Source organism: Procambarus clarkii, chromosome 78 (genome assembly GCF_040958095.1).
Source record: "Procambarus clarkii isolate CNS0578487 chromosome 78, FALCON_Pclarkii_2.0, whole genome shotgun sequence".
Lineage (NCBI taxonomy): Eukaryota > Metazoa > Arthropoda > Malacostraca > Decapoda > Cambaridae > Procambarus > Procambarus clarkii.
In genome coordinates, this window is record NC_091227.1 from 21,593,409 (window position 1) to 21,609,624 (window position 16,216).

At 41.0% G+C, this 16,216-nt stretch overlaps 1 protein-coding gene across 4 annotated transcripts in view; it reads left to right on the forward strand.

Annotated features, from left to right (window-relative positions):
- The window catches only part of LOC123746000 (alpha-protein kinase 1), a 45,824-nt gene that overhangs the window by 11,882 nt on the left and 17,726 nt on the right, over positions 1 to 16,216 (forward strand). For all 4 annotated transcript variants that reach the window (XM_045727108.2, XM_045727107.2, XM_045727111.2 and 1 more), the window contains exons 2-3: positions 1,031 to 6,295; positions 15,863 to 16,132. In XM_045727108.2, coding sequence (XP_045583064.2) covers positions 1,307 to 6,295; positions 15,863 to 16,132 — 5,259 coding nt within the window. In that variant the 5' untranslated portion in view covers positions 1,031 to 1,306. The remainder of the gene's footprint in view (positions 1 to 1,030; positions 6,296 to 15,862; positions 16,133 to 16,216) is intronic.

Consider the following 16,216-nt stretch of genomic DNA (forward strand, 5'->3'; position numbering starts at 1 on the left):
TATTGAAGTAGTGCTGAGCTGTTACGGCCCTCTCGGGTCGCAACCGGGTTCTTTCTCTGATGTAAGTAGAGTTTGGGTATCCAGCCCCAAGCTAGTAGTGGCTTTCAAGGGATGTGATCCGTAACGCAAGTAAATTAAAGGGGAAGGGAAATAAAGGCAAAAACTTAATAGTATAATTAACACCGTCACCATAAATAATATAAAGATTATCACAAGGGGGAGGAATAAACACTATAATACACAACGTCGTCTTCCTCTGAAGACTCCGGACGTTCACGGTGCTCAACGGTGCTAAGCTCTTGGTCCTCTTGTGGCCTCACGACGAATCCTTCGATTCTCTTGAGTCTACCCTGGCCACAGGCCAGCCAAATCACAGTTCCACTGGGAGCACCGTCGTGGAGGCCTTCAACCACAAGTCCAGCCGGTAGCTGGCAGGTTCCAATCAGCAGCGCTGGTTAGGCCACTCCACGACCGATACTAGGGTAGCGAACCCTAGTCAGCAGCCTCGTGTGATCCCACAGACCACTCTCCTCACCACAACGCCCCAGTGGTTAAGCGTCTCCACCAGTTTTTGGGGCATGGGAGGCATGCCTGTTTCCATTATCCATTGCTGCATGATAAGGGTTAAGCTTTATGTTGTAGCGTATGCAATGAACATAGTGAAAGGGTAGCTGTGCTTGAAAATAATTTTCAATAAATGTGTGGTGAAACAGTAAAATCCGCAAAATAACCTTGTAAAATATGGGTGCGTCTTACGTGAAGGTGAATCTCGTGTGCCAACAAGTACAGTATAATACTTGCAATAAGAATACATATTATACTTGTCTTGTTTACATGATTATTATTATTTTGTATTTTTCCTGCAATAGTTTTGCAGCTTTTTCCAGACGAATGCCCCGTCCTTCTTATCATCGTGATGGAAAATTAAATAATAATGATAATGATTACATTTTTATTAATTCTTTATTTTAACACCTGTGTCTTGATGTTTGTGTAGTGTCTAACTTGTACATACTTTTTCTCTTTGCAGAGAGATCCTGAATTATGAAGAACTGATCTGAACTGGTGATAACTGTTGAATCTCATACCAGTGATAGATCTCGCATAATACTCGACAGTCAAGCTACATCTTTGGCAATGGCAGCTACATAACTCCACATCCAGTGATAGTGTTAAGACCTTGATGGACAGTGTTTATCCCCTCGTTACTTAACGTAAACAGATATTAAGGATGCTACCTTATTAGAGCTTAAAGTGTGAAAGTGCAAATAGAAATCGTAGTGATGCATGTTCGGTGTAAGAGAAAATGAACTCAATGCACAACAGTTTTGGTGGGTCTGGAGGGTACCCGGGGCCCTACCCTGGCTATGTGCCACCCCCAGCTGCCCTCCCCTACTATAACGGCTACCCAGGTGACCTGACTCAAGTATCCAGCCCCTATTATGGCAAGCCAACTGCCGTCCCTCCAGGTTATTCCTCAGGCATGGGCAGCTACTCTGCTCCACCCATCAATAACTCTTCTATGTACTATCAGCAGTATGGGCTGGGTTACCAGTATGGCTACACAAAATATGGTCTGGGTTCGGGGCTGGGCTCAAGCCTGGGCTCCAATCTTGGCTATTCTTCAGAGCTTGCAGGAGCCTCTGGCATCACCCCACCATCCCTGGGGGGTCTGCAGGCTCCCACCACAGACTTAGGGCTAACTGGCTCCATGTTTTCTAAAGGGAAGTTTAGTGGAGGGCAAGGAAGTCCTTCACCTCTGACCAGTGGATTGGGCCATGGAAGTTCTTCATCTCTTCTGTCACCTGTTACTTCTACTCCTCCATCACCAGGTCCACACAACTTAACAGGTGGTCTTGCGGGTACTGGAGCAACACCAAGCCCACCAGTAGATGTCATTGAATCCAAGAAAGATTTAGACAAAATGCGGCGGTGTCAGGTCTGTGGTCAGGTGTTCCGTCTGATGAGTGAATGCTTAGCACATATGAAATCTGTTCATGCAGTACATGAACCACCTCTCAGTATGTACAGCTTGCAACATGGTGCAGGGGGTCATCTAACACAGTCTCTCTCCTCCTCTACATCCTCTGGAGTTCCATCATCCCTGTCATCTAGTTTAGGCCCTCCAAACAACTCAAGAACAGGTGGAGTGGGTGCTCCAGACAGCCCTCTTATGGCATTAGAGCGTATGGGATGGGGTGAAAAACAGGGCCTACTTCCCTCGTTGCATGCACCCCCATCTCCCCTTACCCCTGCCTACACCCCTGCCCCTGCTGTCACCCCCGGGCCACAACACCCGTCCACCCAGCACCTGTCCACCCAGCGCTTGTCAACGCAACATCCATCAAGCACACACCATTCATCCCAGCATTCTTCTCAACACCCATCCACCCAGCACCCAGCCTCCCAGACCCCACCTGCTTCACACTCTTTGATGGAGGCCAATCATGGTGACCACCATAGCACCAGAACCCCTATAAGTAGCCTATCCATGACATACTCTATGAGAGCTGACCCACATGTATCTCAGGCCCAGATTAGGCATGCTTTTCCTGCCTGTTCTGTGCCAGAAAACCTCCCTGTGAATGATTCAAGAACAGAGGCAGCCTTGAGCTCAAATTATATGAAGCCTCGTAAAAGCAGCTCTTACTCGGTATCTAGCATCATTGGAGAAACCAGCGAGAGAGTAAGTGAGAGAGGGAGTGCTCTCTCCCAAGAATCTCCCAATAGCTACACAGGCCAAAGTCCATCAAGAAGACAGCAGTCCCCTGCCACAAGACCAGTAGTAACGGAGGTGTATGAACAGCATAATAGTGTTTCTGAACAAGTGCAAGATAACCATTGCTCACACGCTGGCTCTCGGATATCCAGTGAAGAATACTCAGTACCGGAGAGAGAAATGTCTCAGAAGGATCAAATAATGTCCAATGAACTACATAAACGTCAGCAACAGCATCATCAGCAGATCCACCATCATCAACAACAGCAGCAGCAACAACAGCAGCAACAACAGCAGCAGCAACAACAGCAACATCATCATCATCATCAACAGCAGCAACAAAAGCATCAACAGCAGCAATCTGAAGGACAAAAGAGCTTACTAGTATCTCATGGCATTATTGATAGACAACCTGAAGAACAGAAAACTGCTTCTTTAGATGATAAAAAAGATATGCCTGAGGACTTGTCACAGAATGCCTCAACCTCTCCATCACATACTCACCCAGCTCTCTCTTCACATCGCATGTCCAGGGATGACACCCCACGTGAACATGAAGAAATCCATTGCGACAAGCAAGATAGTAAAACCCAACAAAGCCGACACCAAGAAGACACTCTCGAGTCCCCTCGAATTAACTCCTCTCCACAGCCAAAGGAAGAGGAGCAAATTAATACTACAATTTTTAAGCAGGAACCAAGTCCACAGGATGGTTTGAATCAGGAGCCCATAGTCCACTCTGATGGAGTTGCTTCGGCACCAAGGGAACAGAGTCAGCAACAACGAAAACAGTCGTGGAGTCCAGCACAACCACAAACCTATGGGCAAATGACACAACAGCAGCAGCAAACAAGTTATCAGCAGAGTGAACAGCAGCAACAACACTCACAGCCACCACAACAGCCTGCACAGCAACAGTCGCCCCAACAACAGCACCAGCAACCAACACAGCAGCATCAGCAGACAGCACAGCACCAACATTCACCACAACAGCTGCAGCAATCTCCACAAATGCATCAGTCTTCACAACAGCACCAACAGCCACCACAGGCACAACAGCCACAACAACAGCACCAACAACCAGCACAGCAGCAACAGCCACAACAGCACCACCCCCCTCAACAACGCCAATCACAACAACAGAGTTATCCTGGCTGGTCTGGCAGTGTAGGGTCAGGGTACTCTGGACCTGGTGCTCAATACGCTTATGGATATTCTCAGGGTAACAGTGTTCAAAGCAGCACAGGAAGTTCACATTCCCAGCCTCCAATGGCAGCACACAAGTCATCAAATTATCACCCGATGCAAAATAATTACTCCACACCATATGCAGGTCCACCAGGTACAGGCTACCCCACAGATTTAGCCAGTAGAGGAGCATCAGGGCAACAGGGCTATCCTCAGAGTCTGTGGTACACTGCTGGAGGTGCACGTATGGATTCCAAAACCGGATGGAATCTTTGGACTAGCCAAGTTCATCAATCTTCGGGTTTTCCGCAATCATATGGTCCTTATTCTTACCCTTCTCCCAGTCAGCAACAGCAAAAATCACAGATTCCATCACAGTTGCAGCAACCATCACAGCAGCAACACCCACAGTCATCACAACATACACAAGCATCACAGAAGCAATCACAGCAAGCTCAAGCACCACCCCAGCCACAACAAGTGCTGCAGTCACAGCAGGGTCAGATACAACCACAAACACCACAGCCTGCTCAGTCACAGCCATCTCAGCCACAAACTCCAGCACCACCACAGGCTCATACCCAACATCCACAACCACCAGCTCAACAACCTAAACCATCTCCACAACATCCACAGCTGCCCCAACAATCCCAGCTGGCTTCGCAGTCCGACTCACAACACCAAGAAGCTCGGGCCCAACCACCAGATAGCCAACATGAAGAGGTGCCTCTGCAGGAACTGGCCCAGCAAGAACAAACTGAGGATGAACAATCCCAGCAGGAACAAGCTCTGCAGGAACAAGCCCAGCAAGAACAAGCTCAGCTGGAACAAGTTCAGCTGGAACAAGTTCAGCTGGAACAAGCTCAGCTGGAACAAGCTCGACAGGAGCAAGTCAAGCAGGAGCAAATCAAGCAGGAGCAAGTCAAGCAGGAACAAGCCCGACAGGAACAAGCCCGACAGGAACAAGCCCGGCAGGAACAAGCCCGGCAGGAACAAGCCCAGCAGGAACAAGCCCGGCAGGAACAAGCCCGGCAGGAGCAAGCCCAGCATGAGCAAACCCAGCAGGAACAAGCCCAGAAGGAGCAAGCCCAAGATGTACAAGTCAAGCAGGAACCAATACAGCTGGAGCAAACCCAACAGGAAGAAACTCAGCAGGAAGAAACCCAGCAGGAAGAAATGCAGCAGGAAGAAGCCCAGCAGGAAGAAAGTAAACAAGAACAAAATCAGCAAGTACAGATTAAACAGGAAGAAAATCAGAAAGTACAGATTAAACAGGAACAAAGTCAGCCGGTGCAGATTAAGCAGGAACAAAATCAGCAGGTGCAGATTAAGCAGGAACCTATTGAGGAGGAGCAGCAACCAACCAGTCACATTGTGGAGGAGGAAAGTGACAGCTTCAAACAAAAGTTAGTTGAGAATAACAATGCATACCAACACCAGGAAGACCTTTCCATTGCCACAAATAATACTCATCCCAAGAAACCTTTGTATAAAATTGGCCCTAGAAGTAGAACCCTTGCTGCTAAACAATATAGTCAAATAGATGATCTAGATGATTATAAATGTACCATAACAGTGCATGAAAATGGTTCGGTTAATGGTTATGGTGTTTTGCCCACTCATCCTCTGGCAATCAAAAGTAATTCCCAGTCTTGTGATTCATCCGATAGCGAAGTTAACAGTGAAGATGGTACTCCAACTTTTGTGCAGCTCAGACCTGCCAAGCGGCGTCGGAAAAGCCAGAGCCGTGAGGGAGTGTTCATTGGGCCGAAACGTATAAAGCAGGCTCGCCTTGTGCGCGAACGACAAGAACGTCGTCATCGTAGTCTCCAAGAACGGCTACGACAGACAGAATTAGAAGAAGAAATACAAGCAATAAGAGTGGAGAAATCGAGTGAGGAAGATGGTCCACTAGGCAACATGTTAGTTCAGTCATCCATAATCTTGGCAGATGCCCATATGGAGGAGCAAGATAATGTAGAACAATGCATTGCCTCGATCAAAGCCCATCAGCTGGCTATTAGCTCTTCAGAAAATAATAATGACCTAGAAAATTGTGATAAATCATCCTTAAATGCATCTGGACAAGTAATTGGAAAAAAATCTAAGAAATCACACACTAGTAAGGTGTTCCATAATGAAAACTCTGTGATCATCAAGCACCTTCCTCCCACAGTGTCTAAACGGAAACTTAGGGCCAAAGACTTTAAGTGGAGTCATTACATCAAATCTATGAGGTATTGGTGTAGTGACTGTGGCCATGGATTTAAAAACCAGAAGGAAGTTTCTTCGCATTCAGAAGACAAGTGCAAGTGGAATTGTCTCTACATGCTTGAGTGCTACGTCATTGTTAAAGATGTTCAGTCTCATCCACATTATGGACCCAAGGTAATTTGAATATTTATAAAATGTTATTTATGTTGTGTTTATGTAGATTATTGGTTGAATGTGCATTTGCATGCTCATTAACAGATTTTCTCTGGCACATGGGAAAACTGGTTTGCCTTTTTAGTGGAATGCTGTTAATATTTTTGTAAATTTAATTACTGGGTAACAAGCATAGAGTCTTTACGATCCTGAAAATCTTCAAGACTCTAGTTTTTGTGTAATACAGTAGTAATAATACTAGGAATATCACCCGTTGGAAGGCTTGCTGTGCCTATAAATTAGTCCTGACACTCGGACTAGTACTCTGTACTAAAGGGAAATTTGAGCAGTATCATGCTTCTAGTGTACTGGGCCTACCACAGCAAGCTGTTCAATATATTACTTCAAATAAACACCAACTGTGTTGCACTACTAGGTATCTTATGTTCAGAACTAAACTTTAAGCAAAAGACACTTAGGCAATGCACAAAATACATTTTTAAATACTAAATATAATTTTGAAATTTACCAAGTTAATCAGAATTGTATTTTTCAATTCAGTATTTTATTATGAATGTTTGAAATTGCAAGAATACTTCATCATTCTGCAGTGCCATGTTAAATATGTTATTCAAGGGGCTCTCAACAATTTACAATAATATACAGCAATTTTATGATAATCTTTAGGAGTATAGTTTTATTATAACATTTAAGTTAATTCTTTCAGATATCTATGGAGATTTCTCCCTTCGTAAATTGATTCAGTGGTTGCAATAGGTAGTGATTTACTGTATGTTTATTAAAACTATCACATATCTTGCATTTACTTTCCTGTGACCTTTTGTTTTGCATGAATTCCCAATAATATTTGCATCCTTACCTAATTTGTCATAGTGTGTGCATAGAAAGAGCAGACCAAGAGTTTATTTTTTAGTTTAAGTTGCACAACTATCTTAACCAAATTGATCATATCATTCCATTATTCTTCCAGTGGTTTTAGTATTAAATGAGTGTAGTTTTCAATTTCCTTTGCTAATTGCAGATTTAATTGTATGTCAGCCTCCTCCTTTGCATTATCTAGCTTTGGCAAAGTCTGCTTTCTTATTTCCATAAATTCATACACAGTTTAGCACATACTGAAATACAGTACAACTGACTTTCATGAGGACGAAACCACACGCCAGAAGATGGGGAGATGACGACATTTTGGTCCGTCCTGGACCATTATCACAATCGACTTGATTGTGATAATGATAATGAACAATCGACTTGATTCAGTCCAGGACGGACCGAAACAACGTCGTCTCTTCATCTTCTGGTGTGTGGTTTGGTCATCATATCTTCAGCCACATTATTGTGACTCATCATCTGCAACCGCCTTCCATTTTTCTTTTAACATTTCCATCAAGTTGTAGCATGTCTTAATAATATTATCACCAAATACAAATGCATTTTAACCCTTTGCGAATGAATGTTGATTATATATTAACAATATACAGTATGTCCTATTGCAGAAAATAACATTTTATTTAGATAGAATTGCAGAAAATAACATTTAATGTTCACGATCTCGAACAAATATTTTCTAACTCGAATGTTTCCATAATTTCAATGCTCATACTGTATTCTGATTTTGTATTTAAGAGTTTCCATTTTACTCTCTAGCTGGCAAATTCCCAGAATGGGTGGTAAATTCAACACTCACAATTTTGCATGGTGTTATTTAACGCTGTTTGCATGCGGGATACAAGTGTACAAGATGTTTCGGTTTTAACATTTAATTCTTAAGTTTTACAAGCCGTTATGAGTCATTGTTGCTAAAATCATAATATTTTTCCTAATAATTTTGTTATAGATTATTTAAGTTCATAAATATTAAAATTCATAGAGTTTCAAGCTAAAAAAAATAAGCTTTCAGCTTTTGAAAAGTTTTTTGAAGTATTTTCCTCTCAGAGATATGAGAGTCAATGTTACTGTCATGAGAGATACAAAAACAGTTAGCATGTTTTTTTTACTCACTGCTGCCACATGGACTGTGGCTTCACTGCAGAACTGCCATAAGGTGATTGGGGTCACTGCAGTCAAAATCAGTACAGCCAAATTACCTTGAGCTACTTCAAAAAGTGTTTACAATCACAAACTTCTCAAAATCCTATTGATATTTTAAACCATTGCAATCAATGGCAGGCTTGTGTCAGAATCCCATTGATGTTCCAAATCATTACAACCAATGGGAGGCTCATATTAACCTAATTCCCAGTCAAAACACAAATTTGCCTTGCCCCATCCACTAGCAAGTGGCAGGATCAATGTGACCCTGATCACCTACACCAATCCCATATACACTCCATTTTAGGAAGGCAACAGAATCGTAGGGAGAAAGAAGTGGCTCAGGAAGGGAGGGTACAGAGCAGCATAATAGCTGCAGCAGAGCACCTCAGAAACGACTTTTCACAAACTCAAGGCATACTTTATTGCATTGCATTCTGCTGCTTCCGTATAGAAAATATTTATGGAGGGTGGGGGGCAAAGTGCATGACAAATTTCTACTGGAATTATCTAATCAGTTTAGCTGTTATGACTATATGGGCCTTCTGACAATAAAAATGAACAGCCTGTCAGACCAGGTAATCACCAGGAAAGGCTGCTCCAGAAAAACGGTTGAAATCCATAACAAATTAATATACGCAGCGTCAAAATACAGTATTGCTGTTATGTCTGGGATTGTAATCCAGGAATAAATTCAAACACTGGCAGGAACGCCTAGATTTTGAGTGACGATTATTATCTCAGTTTTACTTGTGCACGATAACCTTATCAGATAATAAGCCATTACAAAATGATAACTGTGTGTTTCATAGGTCTAGGTTAACACCATTATGTCCATATAGATTTGTTGTGGCCATGTTTACTTTATTTGTACTGTGTAAAACCTGGGTGATTGTAACTAAAATCAGCAAATGACAATAACCGCATTAACTCGAGGATCAGTATGACAATAATCAACCCTGAAGGATTAATACAGAATTTATGTACAGTACTGAACTGTTATTAGACACTGATTTGGTCCTCAAAAATCATTGGATTATACCAATTGAAATAGATGAACTGAGATTGTTGGTTTGAATAGAGTAAATAATGTAAATGACATGGAAAGATGTGGAGGGAAATTCTGTCTTTAAAGTATATGATTGAGGAAAGAATAGAGAAATGATTTGGTCATGTTGAATGAATGGATGATGATAGACTGGTTAAGAGAATGCATTAAAGTGAATTTGAGGGAGAAGAGGTGAAGACCAAGAAGATTGATTGACATTGTAAGTTAGGAAGCAAAGATTGAGGTCTTATAAGAGAAGTGGTGATTAAAGCATCATCACATTCATTCATAGCAAGCCTCCCGTAGCAGTGCTTGACTGCTACATATGACTAGGCTATGTGTAGGTGCCTATGTTAACTATTATTAAAAATAATAAATATAAAATAATCTATACATGGAAAATACTGAGGGCCAGGTGCCAAATTTGCACAGTAAAATAACAGTATATTGGAGTGAATATGGCAGGAAATGCAGATTAGTCGGTGAATAATAGAGGCGCCATAGGCACAATCAGAGAACACTGCATGACTATCAGAGGCCCATGGATGTTCAATATCCTCCCAGCAAGTATAAGAAATATTGCCAAAACAAAAGTGGAAGTCTTCAAGAAAAAACTGGACATTTTTCTTCAAGAAGTGCTATACCAACTGGGTTGTAGTGGCTATGTGGGCATGCGTGCCACCACAATCAACAACCTGTTTGATTAAGCTCTCACAATTCGAGCCTGGCCTCAGGTTGGGCTTGGGGAAGTAGAAGACCTTCCAGAATCTTATCCAGGTACAATGGAGTTAAATGGCTGGGTGTCATTTTTTTAGTAACTTTAACATTCTTTCCCTATAGAATATTACGCTTCTATTTCCACTTGGGTGGTGCCTTCCTACTATATAAAATTAGGGAATAATGTTGCCTATCAATGATGATGATGGTACTCTCAGTAACAAAAAATCCATATAATTTGAGGTATTTTCACCAAGTAAAATTTTGATTCTTATACAAAAGCAAGCTACCGACACACTGATGCAAACATTTAACAAAAGAATCTTTCAGTTTACTTGCGTGTGAGCAGATAATAGTTATTTTTTTTTTTTTCACAAGTTAATAACATGGCTGCCATATGTATTGTGATTTTATGAGTACCGTATATAATGTGTATACAAAGTTGCCAGTACATAAATATATATTCGTGATAACCAACAGGGTGAGAAGAGTCAGTACTCACAAGTCAGTTAAGAGAAGTTTAAAAGGTTAATTAAGTATAATACTACCAACAAAGATTTAAGCAACACATTCCTACATCGACATTTTTATTATTCAATTTGATTTTTTTTTCACGTCACATTCACCATGCCAAAGAGTTGATGATAATGTTTCTCACACTATACTGTACAGCAGAATCCAAATTTTATGAATTTGTGTTCTTGGGGACCTTGTGTATGAATGATCAGATTGCTTAAACAAAGTTTTAAGAAGTAGAGTTTTTTTTATAGCACTACATGAGATATGAAAAATACTATATACAGTACTATACAGAATATATATATTTAAAGTAGATTTTGCAGAAGTTACAGAAAATTTTGATTTGCAAAATCAATATTTTATTTTAAAATATCCTGAAAATAGCACAATTAGCTGGTTTAAAAAGATTTGATTTATGTAGTATTGGTACGCTCTTCTGCACATCTGTGGTCTGGTCTCCCTCCACCTGTGCTCTGGTGGTTCTTTCTCACTATCACAGGTCAGTTTGATCTCTTCCAGTGTGGGTATGGACTGGTTGTGCCCACGTTAAATACTGCCTGGAACAAGTGCAGTCATTCCTAACTGGAGGAAGCACAAAGTAATGTAACTGAACACTCAATGAAAGTTGCATTCGAGTCAGAGTGGTTCGAGTAAATAAGATGGCTACGATGTGTCTTATAATTCTCCTGTGGGTAAATAGCACAATTATCTAAAATTGTCACTGCATTTAAGCAGTGAGTGGTGCACAAATTTGCAAGGCAGAAGTTGTACGTTCCACCCCATTACCACTCAACCACACCTGCAGTCCCAACACCACATTGCTGTTCATTTTGGATGAGATGCTGTTAAGGGATATCAAAACGAAGTCTGTTATGTAGGATTAATGACCTAACCACACATCTGAAAATGGAGAAACTGCGACATTTTGGTCTGTCTTGGACCATTATCACACAACTTGATAATGGTCCAGGGCAGACCAAAATGTCGTCATTTCTCCATTTCCTGATGTGTTTGGTCATCATATCTTCAACCACATTATTGTGACTCATCTTCTGCTAATGAAGGAAGTACACGAAAGCCAGTGCATGCCAGAACGACACTGTGTTGAGGTGGATGATATAGCGATGTGGCAAGAGTGCAATGATCATATTTTTTAAATTTTTGTTGTGCAAATGATTCACTCACAATCACAAACATACAAAATGTAAACATTCGGTTAATGAGAAATGTGGGAACTCTTAAATAAAAATGGTATTTCATTTGAATATACAGTACAGAGCATTTTGTTTCATGGTGGATGGTAAGTAAAGTTGATTACAATTTTGTCAGTTATTATCCAACGGCATTCTTTTATATGAACTGCCCAGCCCTACAATCTTTGCAGTATCTGTATTAGAAATTACGGCACTGCCATATCATTAGATGACAAAAGGATCAAATCCAGTTAAAGGACATGATATTTATATGCATGATGGTTTTACAGACATGAAATAACATGAATACTGTACAATGAAATTTGTAGACGGAAAATCCAAATGGTTATTGTAGCTCAAAACACTGGCTTCCTAGAAATCTCAGATGATCACATTAACTCAAGGCATTGAAAAGGTTAATATGATAAAATATTTAGCTGGTGTTTAGAGAGAGATGCCAACACAACAGGTTTAGCAGAGGAAAGGATTTTCAGTGGTGTTTTTTATGTTCAATTCAGATGCTTTCTTACGCAAGATTATTCAAGGTTCCACCAGACAAGCCTCGCTTGCTCGTCCTCGGACATCTGTTGTTTATCGTATACATAAACAATATAGATATGGGAATTGGTAGCAACTTCAACAGATTTATAAATGACACAAAAATTTGATGTTATAAATTCACACAAACATTTGTAAACACTTCAGGAAGACCTAAATAGATACTGCAGGTGCAGTAGTTGATAGATTGGCAGGTGCATTTCATGCTAATAAATTTAGTCATATGCCTTGGAAATGAAATTAGAATCTTGAAAGTATCAGATAGATACTGTAATATAGAAACTGAAAGATCAGATTGTGAATGGGATCTGAGTATCATGATTAGTGGTAAACAATACTGCATATGTATGTATGAAATATAGCAAATAAAATACAGCATTGGGATTCATAATTCAAAGTGTTAGTAATAGATCCTCTAATGTTATCCTTTAACTTGTTAAGATTGATGGGCCCCATTTGGATCATCATGCTTTGCATGACATAATCCAAATGACAAAAGTTGCAGTTTTGGGTGTCATTTTCTTAACAAAGTTTGCAGTTTTGGGTGTCATATTTTCTTAAAGATGTAAATGTAATTGAAATGGTTTAGATAATGGTGACAGTTAATCCAAGTACTGTACTGTAATAAGAAATCTTGCTTTTGAAGACATTAAAAAAGGCCTGTAGAGAAATTTTAAAAATCATTATTTACATTCACTAAAAGTACAAAGAGTAACGGGGGTGACATGATTGAAGTACAGGAATTTCCCCAGCTATGAATGGGTTACATTTGTAAAGCAGTTGCTGAGAATGTGGAATAAGATTTCTCATAGTCGCAATGCTATAAATGGGGGAATGCTTTCCCGGACCAGCAAAAATCATTACCAACCAATATTTCTGTAGGGAGCCCTTTCGGCTCTGGAGCTATTAGACTGATATGCAATATATCAGTCTGGGACATCAGTCAATTGGAGTTCAGCTTACTGGGGACCACGAGCCAGAACTTGGTACCCTCAGAGAGGCGAAGGAAGCAATGGCCTATGAAAACCCTCTTGTACTTGGGGGCATTCCATGTCTGCCATTGATCGGGGTTAGCCCCCAGAAAGGTAAGCATAACAAAACAGAAAATTGTAACCGAAGACCGAACAGAGGCAGAACTTCCCCAACCTAAAGAACAAGCAAATGCCTTTCCCCCGCCACGCCACTTGTCTGCGCAGCCCTCCTCCCCGGGAGGGGAATGGGGGGAGCCTGGACCCCTCGTGTCGGCTGCTCAACACCTTCAGTTCATTGGTTGATGCGATCTGGGGCAGTCCTTGTCTCTGGCCTCAGATTCTTGGCAGTTGTGTACCTTAGTGGTGTGTTGTGCGGTGTGTAGTGCAGTGGCCAGGAGAAACTTAGGAGTACTGGGGTTGCATGCTCTTAGGGCTATCTTACCTAAGCGCCCTATAAGTAGAGTACTACCCTTGAGTTCTAGGGTTCTCTTCCATAGAGGTTTCGGGAACCGCTTCCATAAGGGTCTTTGCTGCTCGGCATTTATCCCGCGCTTAGGGCCAGCTGGGGTTTTCATGGCTATTGTTTGGCTTTGGGTAGGAAGTGGTATCATTTACTGGTAGGGTCACAAGGTACTGCGCAGCTTGCCTAACTACGTGGTAGCTGGTTTCTGTTCCTTCTGGGGATGTTGTACTTTTGAGGGGTTTTTGTTTTCGTTTTGTTTCCTTGCCTGGAGGGGTAAGAAGCCTAGCATGATTGTATCACTCTGATCCACAGGTTACAGCAACGAGGTTGTTTGGTGGCAAACATTCAGCATTGACATTTTTATTCAAATTGTCAAGGTACACAGGGCATCCAGGTGCATTGTCCAACACAAGTAATCCTTTAAAATTGATTTTTAACACAATATGATTTCACTTTTGGCACTAAGTGGTGTAAATATCAATCTTTAAATATGTCATGTGTTACCCAAGGCCTTGGCAGAATACTTCCACATCAATGGCAGAGATAATTTTGACACATTCTTTGTAGCTCTGGCTTATTCTGAATAGAAGAGACTTTAGTTTACAATCACCAGCAGTATTTCATCTTAAGCACAGGGTTAAGTTGTCTTTTGCTGCTTTGAAACCAGGCATTGTTTTTTCTTCCTTGGAAATATATGTTCTGCCTGGCATTTTTTTCCAAAACAGGTTGGTTTCATCAACATTAAACACTTGTTAAGTATTATAGTTTCTGTTTTCAATAGTTTTGGACAATTTTGGAGCAAATTCAGCTGCTCCCTTCTCATCTGCACAAGAAGCTTCACCACTCACTTTTACGTAGTGTAAATTTGCCCCACCCTTATATCTGTTAAAACACCCACAACTTGACACTTTTCATCTCTCACAATTGCACCTAATTTCTTCTTTGAATCATCAAAATGACTTCTTGCTTTTTCCTATATGAGCATAAGGCTGATGGATTTCTACTATGATTCTGGTCCTCAATTTAATGTTGACAGATTTTCCATGTCACAAATTAAATGTAATCTTTTCATTATTGTTGTCAATTTCAGCATTGCAGAACTCTTCACATGCTTTAAATTTGGTGTTTTGTTCCTTGGGATTATCCCAATTATTGAGGTGTTCATGCCTTAAGTTTTTGTAATCCATGTTGGTTTTTCACCGTTCTCAGAGCTCTTGATTATTTCTACCTTTGTCTGTAAGGTAATGGGTTACCCCTTTAGAATAGGTAATGCACTGGTGCATTACCAACACTTATCTTCTTCCTATCTGGCATTGTTAATGGTATTTTCCTCGATAAACAACTGAAAGTTCACAGAATACACAGCAAACATTTTGTTCCCAGTAGCTGAATCTTAAACAACATACACAGCACGTCAAGTCCTGGGCATGAGAATACTGTGGGTGTTTTAGTACCACCCTATGCCACTATGTAGCCATGCATATGCTTTAATAGCACTGGTCATAATTCTGGGGATGATGGAACAGGTTTGGATAAAGAATTGATGCACAAGTGGGGACTTAAGAGGTCATTTGGATGGATGGATGTTCATATTGTGGGCATTCGTATAACAGAGACTTCCTATATACAAATTAATCGAAGGATATAACAGAGTTACACAAAGGAGGCAATCTAAATAAGGTTTTAAATATATCAACATAAACTAAAACACAGAACATTGGGTATGAATTGGATAAATTTAAATTTGGGAACTGGTCTGTAAATAGGGTACCACCCGCATACCTCTCTCTCATCCTGTAACTACACTTGGGCAATTACTCAAACATGCACTGTATGTGAATGAGTTTGGGTGAATATCAATAGAAGCTGCCTCATATGGGCCTGTAGGTCTAATGCAGTTTCCCTTGTTCTTAAGTTCTTATGTTGTTTGGTACAGTATACAGTATATTTACATATCGTACGACGACCCCAGAATGGATCTCTTGCATTGCGATGGTCTATTGTCCTGCACTGTGCTACTACTTTAGTTTTTGTATTATTATATTTTTTTATTTCTTATCTTCTGAACAGGTCCAGGAACTTCTTGAGGAGTATCAGGTGGATGGGCAGCACAAGTGCAAGACATGTGGAGAGATTATAGCACGCAAAGCAGACTTCCTGGTGCACGTGGACTCCCATAAAGACTTTATGCCATGGGAGTGCACCATCTGTGGCACGCGCTTCAAGATTCGAGGTTCTCTTAAGGAGCACCTGCGTTACACTCATATGAAAGGCCGGGTACCGTGCCTCAAGTGCAATAAGGTGTTCCCCACCTCTACGCTACTGAGACAGCACGTCAAGGTAAGCACTCACTCAGAACTTTAATACTATTAATCTATGACTATTTTCTATGTTGTGCATGCATTTTTTTTAACCCATGCAGAA